The sequence below is a fragment of the Silurus meridionalis genome, chromosome 13, assembly GCF_014805685.1.
Source record: "Silurus meridionalis isolate SWU-2019-XX chromosome 13, ASM1480568v1, whole genome shotgun sequence".
Lineage (NCBI taxonomy): Eukaryota > Metazoa > Chordata > Actinopteri > Siluriformes > Siluridae > Silurus > Silurus meridionalis.
In genome coordinates, this window is record NC_060896.1 from 22,892,852 (window position 1) to 22,913,478 (window position 20,627).

Consider the following 20,627-nt stretch of genomic DNA (forward strand, 5'->3'; position numbering starts at 1 on the left):
ACATGAAATCAGCCTGGACTGTCTTAACAGTAACATATGAGGGAATCATTACTATGTCAATGTAGACGAGATGAGACTTTTTTTTCCCCCATAAAAGTGACCGACTATGACGGATGATATAAATTATATTACCACACAAATAATACAATCTAAATAGGGCTGAATTATTCAAAAAATTTTGGGCTGTTTAACATTATAACTGTATAACATTATTAGAACCTAATGACATTATAACATGGTGATTACACTGATTCTCTCTTTAGCATGGCACCTGTTGGGATTTATTAGGCAGCAAGTGAACATTTTCTCCTCAAAGTTGATGTGTTAGAAGCAGGAAAAATGTATAAGGATAGTGATGTGTAAGGATTTGAGCGAGTTTGAAAAGGGCCAAATTGTGATGTCTAGACGACTGGGTCAGAGCATCTCCAAAACTGCAGCTCTTGTGGGATGTTTTCGGTCTGCAGTGGTCAGTATCTATCAAAAGTGGTTTAAAGAAGGAACAGTGGTGAACCGGACACAGGGTCATGGGGGGCCGAGGCTCATATTAGACAGATGTATAGACAGACAGATGTATAGACAGATAGTTAGATAGATGTATAGACAGATAGACAGATGTATAGACAGATAGTTAGATAGATGTATAGACAGATAGATTGATAGATGTATAGACAGATAGATTGATATAGGGATATAGACATAGATAGATAGATGTATAGACAGACAGACAGACAGATATATAGATAGATAGATAGATAGAGAGATAGAGAGATAGAGAGATGTAGACAGATGTATAGTCAGATAGTTAGATAGATGTATAGACAGATAGATTGATAGATGTATAGACAGATGGATGTATAGACAGACAGACAGACAGACAGACAGACAGATAGATAGATAGATGCCCTGTATGCTTCTGGAGATTTTCAAAGGCAGCATAGTATAATTAGTTTAATTATACAGGAAGGGAGGAGTCATTATTTTACAACTAACACGTATATACACACTTTAATTGTTCTATTATTTGTTTAAAAACTCATTAAAGGTAAATTTTCTGTCAATAGTAAAAATGAAGAAAAATAACAGAAAACAAAAAGCTACGATTAGTAAACGCGATAAAAAATGCCTTTGTCCGTTTTTGAATGTATTTTGATTATTATTTTGCTATCTATATTAATGTGTGTTTGTATGTATTAGCTCGTGTAGTATTTCAGTAGTGTGTGGTTGGTGTGTGATGTCACATTTCTACGTGGATCGCTAATGGAAAGCTTGAGTAGGGCGAGCAGGATCACTAAGCGGTACAGCGTTCGTGCTTTTCAGCCATCAGTCAGCGTTAAATGTGAAACGAAATCCGACATCCATGAATCAACATGGATACTGTGTACTATAGAGAGTTTTCCAGGCGGAAACAGAAAGAGAAAAGCAGCCCGGGAGACACAGTAAGAGCCGGGAAAAGCTAAAGGCCCGGATCACAACCCGGCTTCCCGGGGAAGCGCTGGAACGACACGTAATCACACAAGTTCTGAAAGATCACCATTCCCCCAATCCCCCAGCTGAAACCCCGCAGTTTCGGGCGAGCTGTGAGCGCTACACCGCCTCTGTTCATCCTTACCTTGTTAGTGGGAATCGAGCGAAGCCTTTTAAACACTGTCAGGATTTCCGTCTTGTTCGGCTCAGACGCCATCTTGCCAGCTTAGCAGTATGAAGCTGGAGACTGAAAGAACCCGAGGGATTCTTTTACGGAAGGATTCTCTCTTCCAAAATAAAAGCCTCAGTCTAAATGGTGGTGGGAGGAGGAGGAGCAGTGGTTACTGGAGACTAAAATAATCCGAAGGTTTATCTGCCTGCCAAAATAAAAGCATAATCTCATGTAGCGTTCGTATTAGCGTTAGTATTATTTTTCTTTTTTCGGCTGCTCCCTTTAGGGGTCGCCACAGAGTCTCATCCGTATCCATACTGATGATCTGCTGTGGCGACCCCTAACGGGAGGAGCTGAAATAAGAAGAAGATATCTGTATAAACACTTTTTGATGGCCTTTAGTCAGAACCCTGTGCTGAAGCAGTAACCTCCCCGTGTTCCTTTATGATTAACTGACATTAACACAGGTTATGAGAATGTTAGGAAAGTTCACTTTCTAGCTCGAAGGACCAATTGTTAGCGTGTAAAAACACGGTACAGGATTTAGAACACTCAAACTTTACTGGGTTTAGATTTGATCGAAGGAGGAGAAGAAGAGGAGGAAGACGTCTACAGATACGGCAGGGAAAGGAGAAGTGTAGGAGATTGGAGGTTTGGGTGGGAACTTTAAATGTTAGTACTATGACTGGTACAGGGAGAGAGGGAACTGATATGATGGAGAGAAGAAAGGTAGATATGTTGTGTGTTCAGGAGACCAAGTGGAAAGGGAGTAAAGCCAGGAACATTGGAGGTGGCTTTAAACTGTTCTATCATGGTGTGGATGGAAAGAGAAATGGTGTAGGGGTGATTCTGAAGGAAGAGTACAGTAAGAGTGTAGTGGAGGTGAAAAGAGTTTCTGATAGGGTGATGAACGTGAAGCTGGAAGTTGAAGGGAACAGAGGTGATGAGAAGGTGATGGGTAGGTATGGTTTTAAGGAGGGGAATGTGGAAGGGCAGATGGTGGTAGATTTTGCTAAAAGAATGGAAATGGCAGTGGTGAATACTTATTTTAAGAAGAAGGAGGATCATAGGGTGACGTATAAGAGTGGAGGAAGGTGCACACAGGTGGACTATGTTCTATGTAGGAGATGCAACCTAAAGGAGACTGTAAGATGTTGGTGGGGGACAGTGTAGCTAGACAGCATCGGATGGTGGTCTGTAGGATGGTTTTGGAGGTAAAGAAGAAGAGGAGGAGCGTGAGGACTGACAGAAGAATAAGATGGTGGAAACTGAAGGAGGAAGAGTGTAGTGTGAGGTTCAGGGAAGAGGTCAGACAGGGGCTCGGTGGTGGTGAAGAGGTGCTGGATGATTTGGCAACTACTGCAGAAGTGAAAAGAGAGACAGCTAGAAAAGTACTTGGTGTGACATCTGGAAATAGAAAGGAAGACAAAGAGACGTGGTGGTGGAATGAGGAAGTGCAGGAGAGCATAAGGAGAAAGAAGTTATCAAAACAGAATTGGGATCGACAGAGAGATGAGAAAAGTAGACAGGAGTACAAGGAGATGTGGCAGCAGGTAAAGAGGGATGTGGCAAAAGCCAAGGAAAAGGCATATGAGGAGCTGTATGAGAGGTTGGACAATAAGGGAGGAGAAAAGGATTTGTACCGATTGTCCAGACAGAGGGACTGAGCTGGAAAGGATGTGCTGCAAGTTAGAGCAATAAAGGATGGAGATGGAAATGTGTTGACTAGTGAGGAATGAGACGGAGGGCAGTAGAGTGGTGCGGTTGCAGGGAGAAGAGGTGGAGAAGGTGTAGGAGTTCAGGTACTTGGGGTCAACAGTGCAAAGTAATGGAGAGTGCAGGGAGGGTGGAGTGGGTGGAGAAAAGTGATAGCAGGAGTGATTTGTGATAAAAGAGTATCTGCAAGAGTGAAAGGGAAAGTTTATAGGACTCTGGTGAGACCTGCGATGTTGTATGGTATAGAGACAGTGGCATTGAGTAAAAGATAGGAGTTGGAACTGGAGGTAGCAGAGCTGAAGATGTTGAGTTTTTTCGTTGGGAGTGACGACGATGGACAGGATTAGAAACGAGTTTATTAGAGGGACAGCGTTTGTAAGACGTTTTTGAGACAAAGCAAGGGAGGCGAGATTAAGATGGTTTGGACATGCAGAGGAGGGACATGAGGTGTATCAGTAGGAGAATGCTGGTTGGAGCCACCAGGAAGGGGGAAAAGAGGAAGACCAAGGAGAAGGTTTATGGATGTGGTGAGGGAAGACATACAGGTAGTTGGGGATGTGGAGGACGGGGGGATGATCCGCTGTGGCGACCAGGTAAACGGGTGAAGCCAAAATTTAAAAGATATGATCGTGTGTGATTCTTGCTGTTATCTGCTAGCTTATTTTGGGTAGGTTGCGTGATGTCGAATGTCAGTGTTCTGACCTTTTTTACTCTTGATGGAGAACGACGCACTGTGACGTCACAGGTAATTTATCATGAGTGGTAAACTCTGTATCTCTAGTGGTGAAGCGTGGAACTACAACTGAATTGGAATCCTTTCCTAAAGAGAAATACAGAGTTAACAGAGTTATATATTACAATTCATTTGAGATAAAAAATTAATCGAAAAAACTGCAAGCTATTATTTGCCAAATTCGTAATTTTTGCATACATTTAAGCCATTACAGATCCGAGTTAATGGTTCACTGCCAAGGTGAAGTTATTATTGTTGAATTCCAAATCAGCCTCTGCACCCTTCGAAGCCGCACTCCGTATCATTATCTTCGCACCCTTTCTAGTGGACTAGACAGTTGAACAAGTCACGGTTTGAAATTGAATCTTTGTTTTTGGTTGTCAGGGAAACGCGTCTGTGGTTGTCATCCACGCAGAAACTACTAGTATAGTACGCGCTTCTAAGTGTATACTGCGTTCATTCTAATCGTTTAGATCATTTAATATATTATAATTTCGGGACATTGTGTTATTTAAACAATCTGGAGCGTTTAAAAGAAAAGAAAAGAAAAAAAAACTCAAAACGCTGAAAGTAGACCGTGTAGCCAGCTGGAAAACGTTTAGGATCTCATGATCCTTCATCCTCATCGTCCACCTCTTCATCCACATAATCATCATCAAGCTTTTCTTTAGGATGCAGGTGCTGAAAGACGCTCTTTTTTATTCGTATCCTTTTCCACGTGTGTCCTCCGATATGATCCAAAGTATTGTAACATTACATTTCAGCTCCAAATAGACGTAATGGCACATTATTAGATATGGAGAACACGTGTGTGTGTGTGTGTGTGTGTACATTTAGCTTTGATGACAAGGTAGTTAATTCACAGGTGTGCTAAGTTCCTTTGTGATGTTTATTGTCTCCTAATGTGCTTCAGACCATCAGTTGACTTGTGCAGGGTAAAGTACAGTGAGTCAGTAGCCCTATTAGTGCTTCTACAACTATTGTACAAATCCATATTACAGCAAGAAACACTCAGTTAAGAGAAGAGAAATGACAATCATCACTTTGAGAAATGAATCCGGTGTCAGTGAATCCAAAGAAATCTCAAGAACTTTGTGTAATCACCAAAACCATCAAACGCTATGAGGAAACCAGTGCTTGATTTGAGGGTTCACGGACCCCCTATCAGACATTAGGGATCCCCCAGGACAAGCAAAAAATCGACTTTAGTAAAAAATATGAGTTACACGACAACTGGGGATTTCCCATAAAACTTCACTTAAATCGAGCACTGGATGAAACAGGCTCTCATGAGGACCGTCCCAGGAAAGGAAAAACAAGAGCTACTTCTACTGATTATAGTAAAAGTAAAACTGCCGATTTACATAAATCCTTTTCTTTTAAGTGGAGCCTACATGAGTTAAGCCTTCACGGTCAAGTGTCAGCAAAGAAACCAATACTTTGGAAGAACAACAAGCAAAAGAGATTTGCCTGGGGCAAGAACCACAGGAAATAGACATTAGATCAGTGTAAAACTTTGGTATGATGAGTCCAGATTTGAGATTTATAGTTCTAACCGACATGTCTTTGTTAGATGTAGAGAGGTTGAACAGACGGTTCCTAAATATGTGGTTCCCACTGTGAAGCATGGAGGAGGAAGCAAGTGAAGCATATGATGAATTTTTATAACACTCCATAATGCAATCTTGTCTTTAATCTTTTCACTGGCCGATTTGTAAATAACATTTTAACGCAGAGCCCACAAGACTGTGTCCGGGTTTTCTGAGAAATACGAATCATTTGTATGCTGTGTATCTGTTCAATACGTGTTTTAACTTAACACACCATCAGAAATGTTAGAGCAGATCCAGATGGAGAGGCTGATGAAGACAGGCAGCTTCTGATCCAGGAACAAAAAGCTGGCCGAGCTCGAGCCCGTCAGTACTGCCTGGAAACGAACCGACGTAGAAAGTAAGATCATTTTTTTTATTTAACTGCTTTACTGCTTCAGATTTATATTCTCCATACAGGCAAAACTCAGCTTTTTGCGGTAAACTGATTTTCAGGGAACAATGCAACCAAAAGATTATTTAAAACAGTATAATCTCTTATTTAAGCGCTCACACATCCATGTCTCAGCACCACTCGTATTATATCACTTCATTATTACAAACTATTTACCTGCTGTTTTCTGATCTTTTTAATTGCTGCTATTGCTGTTTTGCACAAGCCTTTTTGTTTACATTTTGTTTATTTACAAGGTAAATTTTCTCCACGCACTGCACTGTGTTATATACAGTAGGTCTACTGGCGGTGCTATTTTGTGTTTTGTGTATTTTGTCCTACTCTGTCTTGTGTTGTCTTTCTGCTGTCTTTTATTGCACTGTTTGCACCAGGTTGCACATAATACACTTTATGTGGCGAGGACACTTACTAGTCCTCAGCTCTGTGTTTTCTGTTATGTAGCTTTATGTTGTCTATGTAGCACCAGGGTTCTGGAGGAACGTTGTCTCATTTCGCTGTGTACTGCGTCAGCTATATATGGTTGAAATGACAAAAAAAGCTTCTTGACTTGACTTGATTTGACTCATTGGTTAAGATGTTCTAATGATAAGGTTGTAAGTTCAAATCCCACTGCTACCAAGCTGCCACTGTTGGGCCCCACAGAAAGGCCCGTAACCCTCAACTGCTCATTTGTATAAATGAGAGGATTGTAAGTATCTCTGGATAAGGGCGTCTGGCAAATGCGAGAAATGTAAATTTACTGTAAATATACTGTTTATATTTAAATTAAAATCCCATCTTATCAATATGCATCCTTAATGTTGTGGGTGACGTTTTTATCACTAGCTTTAATAAAATCATTCCAATGAAGCAATTGCTGTGTATATTAATATAAAGATATTGTACACCAGAACTTCTGTGCCGTTATATGAAATGAAAGCTTACCTTCTAACCCAGCAAATTTTTGATTTCAACCACATTGAGTTCTATATATATATATATATATATATATATATATATATATATATATATATATATATATATATATATATTTTTTTTTTTTTTTTAAGTGGATCAAGATTTCTAGTTTGGAATATTCTATTATAATAGCTGTTCGCAGAAATATATTTCCTATGCTCTTTTCATTAAATATTTATCTGTCTGTCTCTTACACATCCAACATCTCAGAGCACTTGAGGACAGAAAGAAGCGGCGGGACATTCAGGAGCAAAGGCAGCGGGAGAACATTCTCCAGCAGCGTAAGCAGAGATTGCAGGAAGCTACAGAGCGTTTTCAGAGATTTTACCTTCCTCCGACTCAAAAAAGAAGATCAGGTGAGGCCTAGCTGTCCTCTTTGTTACTGTCCTTTCTGTCCAAAGCCAACCAAATCTATGTCTGTCTATGTCTGATTGTTTCATAGGAAGGAAGTTATTACGATATAAATATCGTAATAACTTACAATATGGGAAAGTGGTAGCTCAGTGGTTAAGGTTCTGGATTACAAAACAGAAGGTCAGGGGTTCAATCCTAGTATCGCCAAGTTGGCACTTTTAGGCTCTTGAGCAAGGCCTCAACCCTCCATGCTCTAGGGGCGCTGTATTATTCCTGACCCTGCGCTCTTACCCCGGCTTCCTACATCGCTGGGATATGCAAAGAAATAAAAATGATTCCCTGTGGGACCAAAAGATTATTCTATACAAACAAATTAAATAAATACAGACGAATTGTTCCTTTTATAACAAACATTTTCAAATATTACATATCCCCAAATGTGGCATAGGGAAGGAGTGTATTTATGTAAAATATTTCAGAGTATGCAAAGATTAATGGTAAAAGAAAAATCTTAAAAAATGTGTGAACAATAATATACTGTGTGTATTGCATTGTATATGCACTGTACAGTTATGATTACTATAAAATAGTAACAGTGTCACACTGGATTATGGTAATGAAAGATCAGGAATGAAAAAACATTATCTAAATACATAATCTTATATTATTGTACCTAAAAGTAATACTTAATTACTTAAGTAATACTGCTTCAAACTATTCATGAAATTGAAAAACTAAGTTAATATTTTTATTTACATCATCAAATGACTCATTACAATCATGAAGGTTTCTTCTCTCATCCAACCAATGACTGTACTTTATAAATCAATCCAATAGGCATGATTTAGCATCCAGAAAAGTTTATTAGTGTGGAAAAACTATTAAGAATTATTTCAAGTCATCATCTTTGGCATCATGCTTCTTGTCTTAGATGTCACTACATAAGATATTGTAAATGTCACTGTTTAGTTCTATTTAATTCAGTTTTATTTATATAAAACTTTTAACAATACGCATCATCCAAAAGCAGCTTTACAAGGATAAAGAGGTTATAAAATGTTAATTTATATGTTACTGCCTATAAGATTAAGCTATATATGAGCGGGCCAGTGGTCATGGTGGCAAGGTAAAACTCCCTGAGATGGAATGAGGAAGAAACCTTGAAAGGAACCAGACTCAAAAGAAAACCAATCCTCATCTGGGTGACTCCTAATGTGGGTGTGTGTGTGTCTGAAAGTGAACAAGCCACTGACAGGCTACAGTGCATATTAGTTATGCATAGAGATTATTAGTTTAGTACAAATTTGCAGGGAATATTTTTACAATTGGCAACTTTTGACTTTTCAGCACAGCTTTGACTGGATGCTACCAATTATAATAGAGTAAATATTTCTATCCTTTCACTTATGTATTTTTGTACATATATAGATTTTCTATTTATAATGATACATGGACAATTCTTTCTAAAATGCTTTCCTATACAATGAGTGTGCATTTCTATTATTGACACAATTGTAATGTTTTCTTCTCTTCTTCTTCTTCTTCTTCTTCTTCTTCTTCTTCTTCTTCTTCTTCCTATTATTATCATCTAGCCTTAAGTGTAAGAGTACCTACCATGGATGAAGCACTCAATCATATTCAGGGGAACCAAACCACTGATCACTCTTCCTTCTTATTCAACACCTCCACCAATAGCAAGTAAGTACAAGCGTAAAAGTAAAAATAACTTTATTCACTACCTTGCTGTTTCCTGGAAAAGGTTATTACTAGAAAAACCATACCAACTATTAAAATGTGCATATGTCCTTAAAATAATGTCTTTAGATAGGATCAAATCTTTTATGACATTTTTAAGAACACAGCAACAATATTGCTATATTGCAATTGTTTTTGTAGGACTTGCACTCCCTCTCCTAAACCCCCAGGGGGCTCTAGAGCACCTCACAATCTGCATGCTGTTTCTGCAGCTCAGGCCTACTCAAATCTCATGCAGGAGAGAAATCTGGGTGACTTTAATACCAGCCAGCTCATCAACCCACTACAAGAGAATCTAGTGAAGGATCAAGAACAACATCAAGCACAGGTTTGTCTTCAACAAACTTAACAGGTTGGAATTTCAGGGGGTTTTGACAAGACCAGTTCATTTTTTATACACTGATGACACATTCTTTTTTCACTTCGATGTGTTAAACATTTTGGTACCTTTGGTGGCAGACCACCCAGTCTCCTCTTCAGGTGTATGATGAAGTTCCTTTCAATTAGACTGGTTGCATTTCTCAGATAAACAAAATGCTTCTCTAAAAATTCAATTCATTCTGTTGCTGCTATCATTAGTTACTTCATCACAAACGAATAGTGAGCTCATTCCACAAGCCCAAGCCATGACAATATCTACATCACGCTTGACTGGTGTTTTCCTATGTTTTCGATCCTATCTTTTTACAACTGTGGCCTGTCTATCACTGTAATGGGGGTTAATCCTTGGTTTCAGAAATCTCTTTATTGCTTTGTGAAATCCAGGTTGAGCTTTTTTAAATCCCACTGTTAATGAACGGTTTGCATGTTACAGTATGGCGTCTGTTTTTCTGCTCTTGTAAATAGTAATGTCACTGACTGTCAATGAATGTTTTTTTCATAGCTTTCACAATGTTTCTGTCATCAACTGCTTTTTTTTTTTTTTTTTTCTTGCATCATTTTTTTTTCTCAACACATTCCAAATTGCTGCATTACCTATACAAAAATGCTTTCTTCACGGGCAAAACCCAAGGCTCCAACCAAGAGTAGACATTCAGAGCTGTTAATTTGCTTAAAGAATGAATTCAACAAGGCACACCTGGGCAACAAGAAATACACATTACCCACATGCTCATTACCTTTTTATTACATAAAAACTGGGTGACGTGTTCGAAATCGTTTAACACGTAAATAAGCGGAAATGTCAGCTGAAATTTTGATCTGCCCTCTTTCATTCATCTGGGTTCTAACTAAAGTGGCCATGTTGTAAGTATTAACATAACTTGATATATATGCATTCTGAGATGCAGTAGCAAAGACTGATATATTTCACTCTTCTGATTGCCTTCTGCTGCAGATTCATATATTTTAAAGAGTAAAACAAATGTGCAGACACTGTTGTAAAAGGAACAACAGGTAAAAGGATATGGAAATGTGCAGAAAGCTGATAATTAAGTACACTGAATATACATATATTCAGTGTATATACTCCTCAGCCTTATAACCTTTTACCTGTTGCACCTTTACAACAGTTTCTGAAAAAAAATATTTTTACTGCTACACCCTTTATATCTATTTACTCTACATACACAGTATAGACAGACAGACAGACAGATAGATAGATAGATAGATAGATAGATAGATAGATAGATAGATAGATAGATAGATAGATAGATAGATAGAGATACAGTATATATATATATATATATATATATATATATATATATATATACAGTATATAAACATGAAAATTGTTGTTTCGTTATTATATATGCACAAAAATGTTCATGTTTATATACTGTTAAACAGAAACAGAAACTAAAATCCAGAGCTACTATTTGATTTTCATGTTTTGATTTAAACTCAAATGTCTTCAGTGTAAAGCAAAACCAGTGCCTTCCCAGTGCTCTTTCCATTTTTTTAGATGGTACTGAGTATGAACATTATAGTTTGACTTCAAGTGTTAATAAGCTGTCACAGTAGGACCAGAACAAATAGAAAAATATCAGTTATTTGTAGGAGTGACAGGGTGTGTGTTGAGGAGAGTGTGTGGGTGTGTGTGAAAGGAAAAACCTGTGGGTGTGTATGAAGGGGTGTGGATTTGTCTTGAACTGGTTAAAAATAAATGACACTTCCATTCTAGCCTTGAGCTCCACCTGCAACAGCGCGCTAGAACATCGTCTGAACAAGTACAAGGCCCCATAAACAACCTTCCAACACACACACACACACACACACACACACACACGCACGCACGCACACACACACACAGACACAGTGGAATGTTACCTGTGCTGGATAGAAGCCAGCACACATAATCCCATAATTCAAACCAGAATCTCCTTACATCTAAACCATCATGTTTAGATGTAAGGAGGGTTTTTGTTTCCCTTAAAGCAAGACTTTTTGAGAAATCTGCATTGTATGTTTTGAAGTCTGACCAAACACCAAATGTGCTATTTTTTTATCAGCTGTCTGTAAATATCCCCCTGAAAACCAATTCTTGGGATTCCCAGAAAGTTTTGTGAACTCTGCCTTACCTGATATTTTATCATTTCGTATATAATTACTAGTTACATTGAAAGCTCTTTATCCTTATCTCTCTTAGCACATTTTTGGATTCAGTATTATTAGGCATAAGGTGATTGTAAAAATAATCACCTTCCAGCTCCAGTGTTGCATTTTAATTTAGAATCTGACATAAAGAAAACATGCACTTGTTTTTGTTTCAGCCTTCTGAATTTATAGTAAATAGAGCATTAGTGTAACATTCAACAGCATTAAATGTTCAAAAATATAGTTGAGCATGATGATCAAATGATGTGTTCTTAATAGAATACAATAGAATACAAAGATGCCCATACTTATGGCTTTATAATAGTATAGTGGATATAATCCTGAGATTTTTATGAATGTTTGTTAGAGGATAGAAAATATCTAAGCTGATTACAATAATTGAGTTTATAGATAAATTGTAACAAATGTATAGTTTCTTCAATTTACTCAAAACAGCTAAGGATATAAACTTCAATGCTAGTCAGTTTAAATAAAATCACGTGTGATTTACGCATCCATGAGATTCAGTACACTAATATTTTGCTGTATTGATTTCAGGAACACATTGACACTCAAATTAGCTATGCGGTAAGCCTGTCTAGCCTGGACAGCCTGGAGAATGAGGTACTTCAATGTGGTCATGGCAGTGAACCCGACAATCTGCAGCCCTCAAAAGTCCATGATACTAGGAGGACTATGTCACTGCAGAGGCAGCTAAATCCAATAATTAACCAGTGTCTACCAAATAGTTTCCTGGAGACTGTATTAGGTCAGAAAGGTCTGCCTAGTTCATCATCTTCTACTTCCTTATTACCTGTGGAAGATGAGTTAGCAAATGAGATTCAAACTGTCCAGAATTTCTTAAAAGCAGAAAAGCAGTACAATATAGGAGGCCAATCCAAGTCTTCCAACATCAATGCTACCATTGCTTGCCAAAAGCAGCTGTCAGAGTACCACTATGGTACAACCACTCAGGAAAACATACTGAGGGACAAAAGCACAGTGTCGACCAACTGCAAAGTTCCGACAGCCCCAGACATAATATCTCTGGAATACTCAGGCATTCGTCAAAAGTCCAGCCCTGATTCTGGTGAACTCTTAAAATTCACCAAGCCTCTGTCAGAGGTGCAAGCTGCTCAGCAAACTAGCAAAAGTTTATACAGCATGGCTTCTGATCTGAACAAAATCTCTCCCAGTTTGGAGAACTCCACCTTAAAGCCAGCAGAAGCAGAGAAGTCTTTCCAGTCCACAAAGGGGAAACCAGATGAAGATGGTGCTGTTGTTCTAGAGAGGAGAAACCAATGTGAGAGCTTTGAGAAATATAAGAGAGCAGAACGTCCAAACTTAGTCGATAAATACAGTAATAGCAAACTGTCAAATACCATTTTGCCTAAGTCTTTAAAAATGGTTGAGAACCCGGACCAAACATCAGCTCACACTTTGACCAATCATATTGACCTAAAAAATGGCAATGTCCAATTCATAAAAGGAATCCTTAAGGAAAAATACAAGTGTAAAGGGGATGAAGATGCCAAATTCAGTTATATCCCAAGCCATTTCACTTTCAGCAAACAAGTAGCCATAAATATTAAGGACAGTCTGGAGATCAGTCGCTCTAAAGGCAGGGGACCAGGTATCAACAAGTGCACTTGTAAAAAACTTCGCTGGTTTGACGAGGTGAATAGTGACGGAGAAGAAAATAAAGAAATAACCAAAAAAGAATTAAGCAAGCAGGCAAAAATTGAAAGCAGACAAACTCAACCATCTCAACAGCCGGTAGTGGACCAGCAGCAAGGATCAGTCTATTCATGGTATATGAACAAACCATCAGGCATACAAAAAAAAACTTCCGCTGACCCAACTGGCCCCAACACAACCAAACAAGCCTGGTCAGATTTTGGAAAAAAGTTGGAACCTACAGTTGAAACCAAAATGGAAAAAGCAGCTTTTAGCACTAATGGAAATTGGGTTCCCCAGCGGACACAGTCAGCCAAAATTGGCTCTGGCAACTTTTCATTCCAAGCCAGACGTGGTACCACGATCAGGCCGCAATCTTCCAGTCAGGTGCAAAATATAGTCAAATCCCAAGGGAAGCTCTTGGTGCCTCAGCCTCCTCCAAAATCTGAGGTAACTGGGGGAACCTCAAGTCAGGCCATAATGTACAACTCAAAAAAAGGCAATAACGATGCGTCTTCCCAAAGCAAAGCATGTCTGGCAGTGGAGCGGGGTCTTTGTAAGGACTTTCCAAGTGAGCCTTTACCTCAGCATGAAAGCAATATATTGGCCCCAGTTCCACCCTCCTATGTCTGCATGTACGAAAACGTGTCTAAAGGCATCTACACTGTCTGCCCCTCAAACAACTACATGGGAAGTGGCAGAAATGGATTTCGCAATGGTGTCTTGGATTGTACACCAACTGATGAGGAGATCTCACAGCTATGGCATGGAGTGCGCAGTGCCTTAGCCAGCAAAGATGGTAATACCTGCATCATCATAACAACTAATTTCATGACCTTGTTATTAATAAGATGCATTTTTTGGTCACTGTATTTATTTATATTTTTTCATTTAAATCACACACACATATGTATAAATAATGTATATGCTCTATGTAAAATTGTACAGCGTAAATGTGGGAACCCTGAATCAGGAATTAAACAATAGTGTGGCACACTGATTTTAGAACTGGGCATCTTATCCTTTTTTATAAATATGCCACATTCCAGCAAGATAATGCAATACTCACAGGTTGTTAGAGGGCTGGATGTCCATGAGTTTTCATTGCACCTTGTCATAAAGTCAGACAGGAGTCTTTTGAAAGAACTGAGCTCTCTTTGTGTGCTGGCAAATTCAGCAGCTTTGCTCGAGATTCTTTCTGGGTATTTTCGCGAAGGCCTCTTTTTGTCTAGTTGTAGTGTGTGTGTGTGTTTGCTTTGGCACTTGGTAAAACACTGCACCACTTATGAGATTGAACAAAATCCATAAACAAATCCATATGATGATGAAACTGTTGTTTCTTTTAGGTCCTTTATTTAGTTATATTGCAATTTATTAAGTTTATGCATTTTTTACTTTACTTTGAATTATGTCAAATCTCTTTTGTTTTTTCTCCCTCCCTTTTCCCACTGTCTTTCTTAAAAATCCACTTAGGTGACACTCAAAGCAGTGGTGTCAAAGCAGTTGCAAAAATGGGTGACTTTTTTCTGTCATCTTCCAGTGGTAAGTAGCTAAAGGTATGAATATAAAAAATTATTATTTCTGCCAACGATGTCCTTTTAAAAGGCTATTATAATTCACAATTCTCGCTCTATGTATGATTTACTGTGCAAGATTAGCATTTAAAAACTTTATAAAGCTTGATATACCCCAAATGAAATACATCATAAGCTGCTCATTTGTGATATTAGTCCTGGAATGTAAGCTATTTTTGGGACATTTTAATTTAATTTCTGGCCTTGAGCTTTTTTTTCTAGGTGAAAGAATCTTTTCAGGACATTGGCTCTGTTTAATTATGCAATAAAAAGAGACCATATTTCTTTGTGTATCCATTCATGTGTTGTGGCAATCAGTGAGGAGTCCAGAGAGAAGACCTGAAAAGAATATGTGGAAAAACAGAACTGCTGCATCAAGTTACAGGAAACCCCCGGTTCTTTATCAGGTACAACAATATGCTTACGCACTGTATATAAACACACCTACAAACTCATGTCTATGCCCAGATCTGTGTTTTTGTTACATATCAAGGGTTCTACAGTGTATAATCCTATAATTGAAGAACCTTGTTTAACAGTGATAATAGACTGCTCATACTAGGATAGACTGACAATAGGGTTTGTTTCCCTGAGGACAAGGAACCTCTTTTGAACTGGATTACAATTGACGATTGAATTTTGCTGTCTGGGTTTAGTCTGAACGAAAGTGCAATGGTTATGTCTACAAGTCACACTGTTTGTGAATCTTTCATTTATATTTTTGGTTGTAGGCTACAGTGCCAATAGCTGTCTCCAAACCTGACCATATTGCCTATGATCAAGGTATTGGCCATGATTCTTTTACATCTAAACAGTCCAGATAAACAAGAGTAGTGTAAACTATAAATATTTGAGATTCAACTTTGTCGCTCTTATGTGTGTTAGATTCTGATGTGATAGATGGTGACCAGCAGGTTGCTGTAGACTTGGATCGGTTCCAAAAAGCTACTGAGATCCGGCAGTCACAGCAAGGCCTGAGTGCTCTTTCCCTGGAAGAACATCAACTTCTGCAATCACTCGAAAGGCTCAACCACCGCCTGCAGTGTAAGCTTTATCCTTCAAGTTCGAAACTTGTCGGAACAGGCACCACTTCATAAATACACCATACCTGCATTACTTAGTTGTATTTAGAGTAGTGTGGCAGAACTAATTAGCATTAAAAAAACATAATTGACAAGGCCATAATGATCATATTAAATGTTGAGGCACAATGGGGATTATTATAATAATTTCCATCATTGGGACATTTTCAGGATCATGTTTTCAACCGGAGGAACTTTTCAAGATCGATTTACTTTCCTAGTTCCTTTAGCTATTATAGGTGCTGAGAGGTGCTCCAGAGTAGGTACTAGGAAGTGTCAGAGCAAAATCTGCCACAAAAATAGCTGGGTCTTCTGGTACCAATGGTGAAATAATTCCTCCCAAAAATAGACTTCAAGAAGGGTGGATGAGAAAAAGCAAAATAGAGAGCATACTCATGCCATGCCAGAGATTATCTAAAATTCAAGTGGCAAAATCTTCCTCATTTATACACAATGTGAAATAATGATTTGTCAAACACACCTTTCACAGAACAGCCAACACTCTAACTTTCTGTGTTTAATCATTAACTGGTAGTTATATGCATGATGAATCTGTGCTGCACACTAGAATTTATGGGGTTTCCTGTTTTGTGTAAAAGCATGCATTTCCTGTAGTCCTACAGCTGTAGTTCCTGTAGTGGGTACACAAGGTGACCTCGTCTTAATTCTTGTTTACCGTAGTTCCGTATTTCTTCAGTTCCTAAAAACATTCCTGTACCTTATAGTAAGCATGCCTATTATAATATAGTTTATGTCAGACTAGAATAAAGATAATTATGAGGGTCCAGCTGCACTTTTTCATCAAACCAGCTCGGAGAAAAGCATTTTTTGAAAAATTGATTCAAAAGTTTATCACAGTATAAACCACGGATGCATTTCAAAGTGAAAATAGTTCGGAGTATAATGACAGGATTTTATTGTATGTGTTACAGTTCGCTTGTTATTTGAGTGATTTTTAAAGCTTTTGTTTTGTTCTATAGAGACAACTAGCTTTAAAAAAAGCATAGCTTCAATTAGAATCCAAGTAGATGTTCAATACTGTATTGTTATTACTCTCATTTCAACACTATTTCTATATTTCACATATTAATCACATTATAAATATTTAGAACTCTTAGTTTACTCTTTTTGTAATGGGCAGATGTGCAAGATGCTGCTGCAGGAAACACAACACTGAAGGGAATCGTTGGCATGAAACCCGCACATGTGAGTATTGCAAAACTTTTCAGCTGTAAATTTGTCATACTTGTGCCGAGTCTTAAGCCATTCCATGCATTTCTATTGTAAAAGGGCTGTTCATCAGCAAAAAAAATTGTTTAGTTCCAGCACCAAAATGCAGCAGGTCTACAATCAGAAACCAGTGAAGTCTGATACAATATTGTTGGAATGACAGCAATTTGAGACTCTTGAGTTATATACAGTGCATGAGTTAAACTTACAACAACGTTAACTGTGTTCTTTAGAAATCATTAACACTTTAATTATCTATGCGTAATTATGATTGTTGATCTGTGATCGTAATTGTGTTGTGAAGTGTTGTTATTTAACCAAATGCAAATATATCTATAATGAACTGATTAAATGAAATAATCAAAATAAATACAAATGCATATATAAAATGAAGAAACACCTTTACTTATATATTTAGCTGTTTTTATTCATTAATTCATTCATATTTATTTATTTATTAATTGGAGGGGTGTTTTTAGAATGTATACAGATATATATTAGAACTGAGGTCCAGCAAACAGTATACAGCACAAAGAAGCATTGGAAATTAAGTTTGTATTATAACTAACAACTGTATTTATTAACATGACCCTACAGGGCTGCTGCATCTTTAGCAAATGGCAGGTCAGGGTCCCGGTGCTTGAATTTATTTTACTAGTTTACTTGTTCTTTTAAGAAATAGACCTTTATGAGTGAGATTTAAAACAGTAGTTGACCAATTATGAACTAGAGTGATGTATCTGCGGATTAGAAACCGTCAAATCCACAATTGATCAGAATCAGAATACTTTATTGATCCCATAGGGAAATTGTTCAAATTACCGTATTTTCCGGACTATAAGCCGCTACTTTTTTCCAACACTTTAAACCCTGCGGCTTAAACAACGAAGCGGCTAATTTATGGATTTTTCCGTGGTTTTTCCCGGTTTCACAAGCTTCAAGATAAAAAAACTGAACCCTGTAACATTAGACCAATGAAATTGCCGAACGAGTTCAGGTGAACCAATGAAACTCTTTATATTAAATCAGATGCGCTCCCACTGAATCGGGCCGCACCACATCATAAATATGGATGAGGTTCCTCTGACGTTTGACCTGCCGCTCACTCGGACTGTCAACAGGAAATGTGAATCATTCGTCATGCTGAAAACAACCGGGCATGAAAACACACACTTCACCTGTGTTCTGAGCTGCACAACATCGGGAGAAAAGCTTCACCGATGGTGATTTTTTAACACACGACGATGCCTAAAGAAAAAACTCCCTAGAGAAATTGTTGTGAAAGGAAGGAGGAAGACAGTGAACAATGACTTTCTTGGTAGGCTACTGTTTAGATACAAGCCGTGTAACAGGCACTGTCTTTGTTAAAGCCTGTGTAAAGTTCATTAGTTTCAATGTAGACACCTGCGGCTTATAGACAGGTGCGGCGTATTTATGTTCAAAATAAAAATCTTTGTCAAATTCAGAGGGTGCGGCTTATATTTGGGTGCGCTTAATAGTCCAGAAATTACGGTATGCTGAAACTACTACTATTACTACATCTAGATTTTTTTCAGCGCTAGAGTTCATATTCAATTAAAATCCAGTTCCATTTAAGGACACAGCCATTTGGGGTTCAAATCCGAATATAGACAAAGACACGAATATGTGGAGCACTAAACAGATATAATGTCATGGTCGTTGTGTTACACTTCTAGTTAACCGCATGACAATTATGCGCAATCAGAGAGTGCTGTATGTAAAGGTAGGGTTTTTAAACCAGTGAAAGAACATGCTGGTTCTTAGAAAAGGTTTGCTGTTAATGAAAGACGTGTGGTTTTGTATTTTCTCTTTGTTGTGGTGTGATAGAATCTTCAGGTTATCTCTTATTTCCATCTCTCTTTCTCTCTGAATCACTCTGTCTCTTTCTCTCCCTCTCTCCTGCAGAACCAGTCTCCCCAGCCTGGTGAGCGCTCATGTGCCACCCTGCGCAGGTACCACGGTGTTTCAGCTGACAGCCACACCCACCCACACAGACGCTTCTGACTTCGCCTCCCAGAATGCTTTTCTATTCCAGTCTGTCCCTTTAACCCTTACTGACAAGCACTTTATCGTTTTTACGCTCACTTGAAACCAGCAGGTAGTCAGTATTGTGCCAACTAAAGCACATTTTTTTTAAAGATCTTTCTTAATTATAAAGTCGGTCATATTTGCAATTTATGTAAAGGAATTATTTGAAATGTGGTTTGCTCTTCACTTATCCAATCTTATTGTATTTTTTACTTATTTATATTTGGAAGTGTATTTATTTCAGAGCTATCCGTTAATACACTTTGATTAATGGTTTGAGCATTAATAATGGGGGGAAAAAGGTCTAGGAAGTAGAATTCTTATGTAATAATATAATAGTTAGTGCCGATATAATCAGGACAGGTTTTCGAAGAAGAGTAGATACGCTTTGTAGAAATGACCGTTGAGGTGGAATTAGTCTAAACGAACCGACTCCACTTGCTCTACAGGGTGAGGGAGTGAAACCCAGCAATGAATTCACTGTTCCACCCTGATACACCGCCCGTTCCCTCCCTCTTCAGTTTACACAACCGCAGTACTGTCCTATTCCACACAAACACACACACATACACTCCTATAACTGTCTTTAAGGAGGGTTTCCAATAAACCATTTAATACAGAGGTTTAATATGAATCCCAAGTAAAATCGTGTTTTCTTTTTTTTCTTTTTTTTTTTTACAGCAACCAAATATCCATGTTTCTTTATATTCGTGTAAAGCAATAAAGTAAGACAGGATTTTTAAGCATTGTGTGTATGTGTGGGGAGTGGGGGGTTTGTGTCTTTGCATTGAGTGTTATATTGGCTGTTTTAAAAAATATTTATTTATTTTATATAATATATATTGATTTTTTTAATTTATTTATTAAGGATACCTTCCAATTGTTACAGACGAGCAAGGGTCTTCAATCATGACTGAAATTGATTTTGAAATAGGAAATATCTGCCATGTGCTTTTTGGGTTTAATTGCATCTATTGCCATCGTGTGTTTTTAGCACTTTTTCAGTGAGAAATGTTCGTTTAATTCAATAATTAACTCCCACACTAGCTGGTGTGTGCATGGCCAACCATGCAGTAAGGACCAAAAAAAAAGAGGAAAGAAGACCTCAAATTCACCTTGCCCAATTTAAAGGAAAAGTTAAAGTTTCGCCTGCATGTGCAGTTCTGCTAATCTGTCACGTCTTTCCTGTATGCGTTTGAGCTTTGCCTCCGGTCAGCCTGCCACGACTTGTTGCAGCAGGACGAGGAAAGCCACACAGTGTAGAACAATCTGGCAGCAACTTGTCTCAATAGAAAGGTGATGAAACTTTTGGTGTGTTTCATGAA

General features: G+C 38.1%; 2 protein-coding genes across 4 annotated transcripts in view; one reads left to right on the forward strand and one right to left on the reverse strand.

Annotated features, from left to right (window-relative positions):
• arfgap2 (ADP-ribosylation factor GTPase activating protein 2) overlaps positions 1-4,025 on the reverse strand; it is an 18,473-nt gene extending 14,448 nt beyond the window's left edge. Inside the window, exons 1-2 of one of the 2 annotated variants that reach the window (XM_046863989.1) lie at positions 3,896-4,025; positions 1,610-1,841 (exon numbers count right to left, since the gene is read on the reverse strand). In XM_046863989.1, the coding sequence (XP_046719945.1) occupies positions 1,610-1,681 (72 nt within the window). In that variant the 5' untranslated portion in view covers positions 1,682-1,841; positions 3,896-4,025. The remainder of the gene's footprint in view (positions 1-1,609; positions 1,842-3,895) is intronic. The other variant, XM_046863990.1, reaches the window with a different exon arrangement.
• A 471-nt stretch (positions 4,026-4,496) lies between these two features.
• cep126 (centrosomal protein 126) lies at positions 4,497-20,022 on the forward strand. Of its 2 annotated transcripts, XM_046863985.1 has the most exons (12): positions 4,497-4,789; positions 5,916-6,035; positions 7,257-7,402; positions 8,993-9,098; positions 9,297-9,483; positions 12,249-14,166; positions 14,841-14,909; positions 15,260-15,348; positions 15,673-15,724; positions 15,827-15,985; positions 17,165-17,229; positions 19,180-20,022. In XM_046863985.1, exons 1-12 carry the CDS (start codon positions 4,758-4,760, stop codon positions 19,276-19,278), a joined length of 3,042 nt encoding a protein of 1,013 aa, XP_046719941.1. In that variant the 5' UTR covers positions 4,497-4,757; the 3' UTR covers positions 19,279-20,022. The 2 variants fall into 2 exon arrangements, with proteins under 2 accessions (XP_046719941.1, XP_046719942.1); XM_046863986.1 differs by lacking the exons at positions 4,497-4,789; positions 5,916-6,035 and having other exon boundaries at positions 7,287-7,402; positions 9,368-9,483.
• The last annotated feature ends 605 nt before the right edge of the window (positions 20,023-20,627 follow it).

Excerpts from the sequence above, each read along its gene's own strand:
- cep126 (XM_046863985.1), top strand. The coding sequence starts at position 4,758 with ATGCAGGTGCTGAAAGACGCTCTTTTTTATTC. Across the intron at positions 7,403-8,992 it reads GACTCAAAAAAGAAGATCAG|CCTTAAGTGTAAGAGTACCT; the intron begins GTGAGGCCTAGC and ends ATTATCATCTAG. Across the intron at positions 15,349-15,672 it reads AACCCCCGGTTCTTTATCAG|GCTACAGTGCCAATAGCTGT; the intron begins GTACAACAATAT and ends TTTTGGTTGTAG.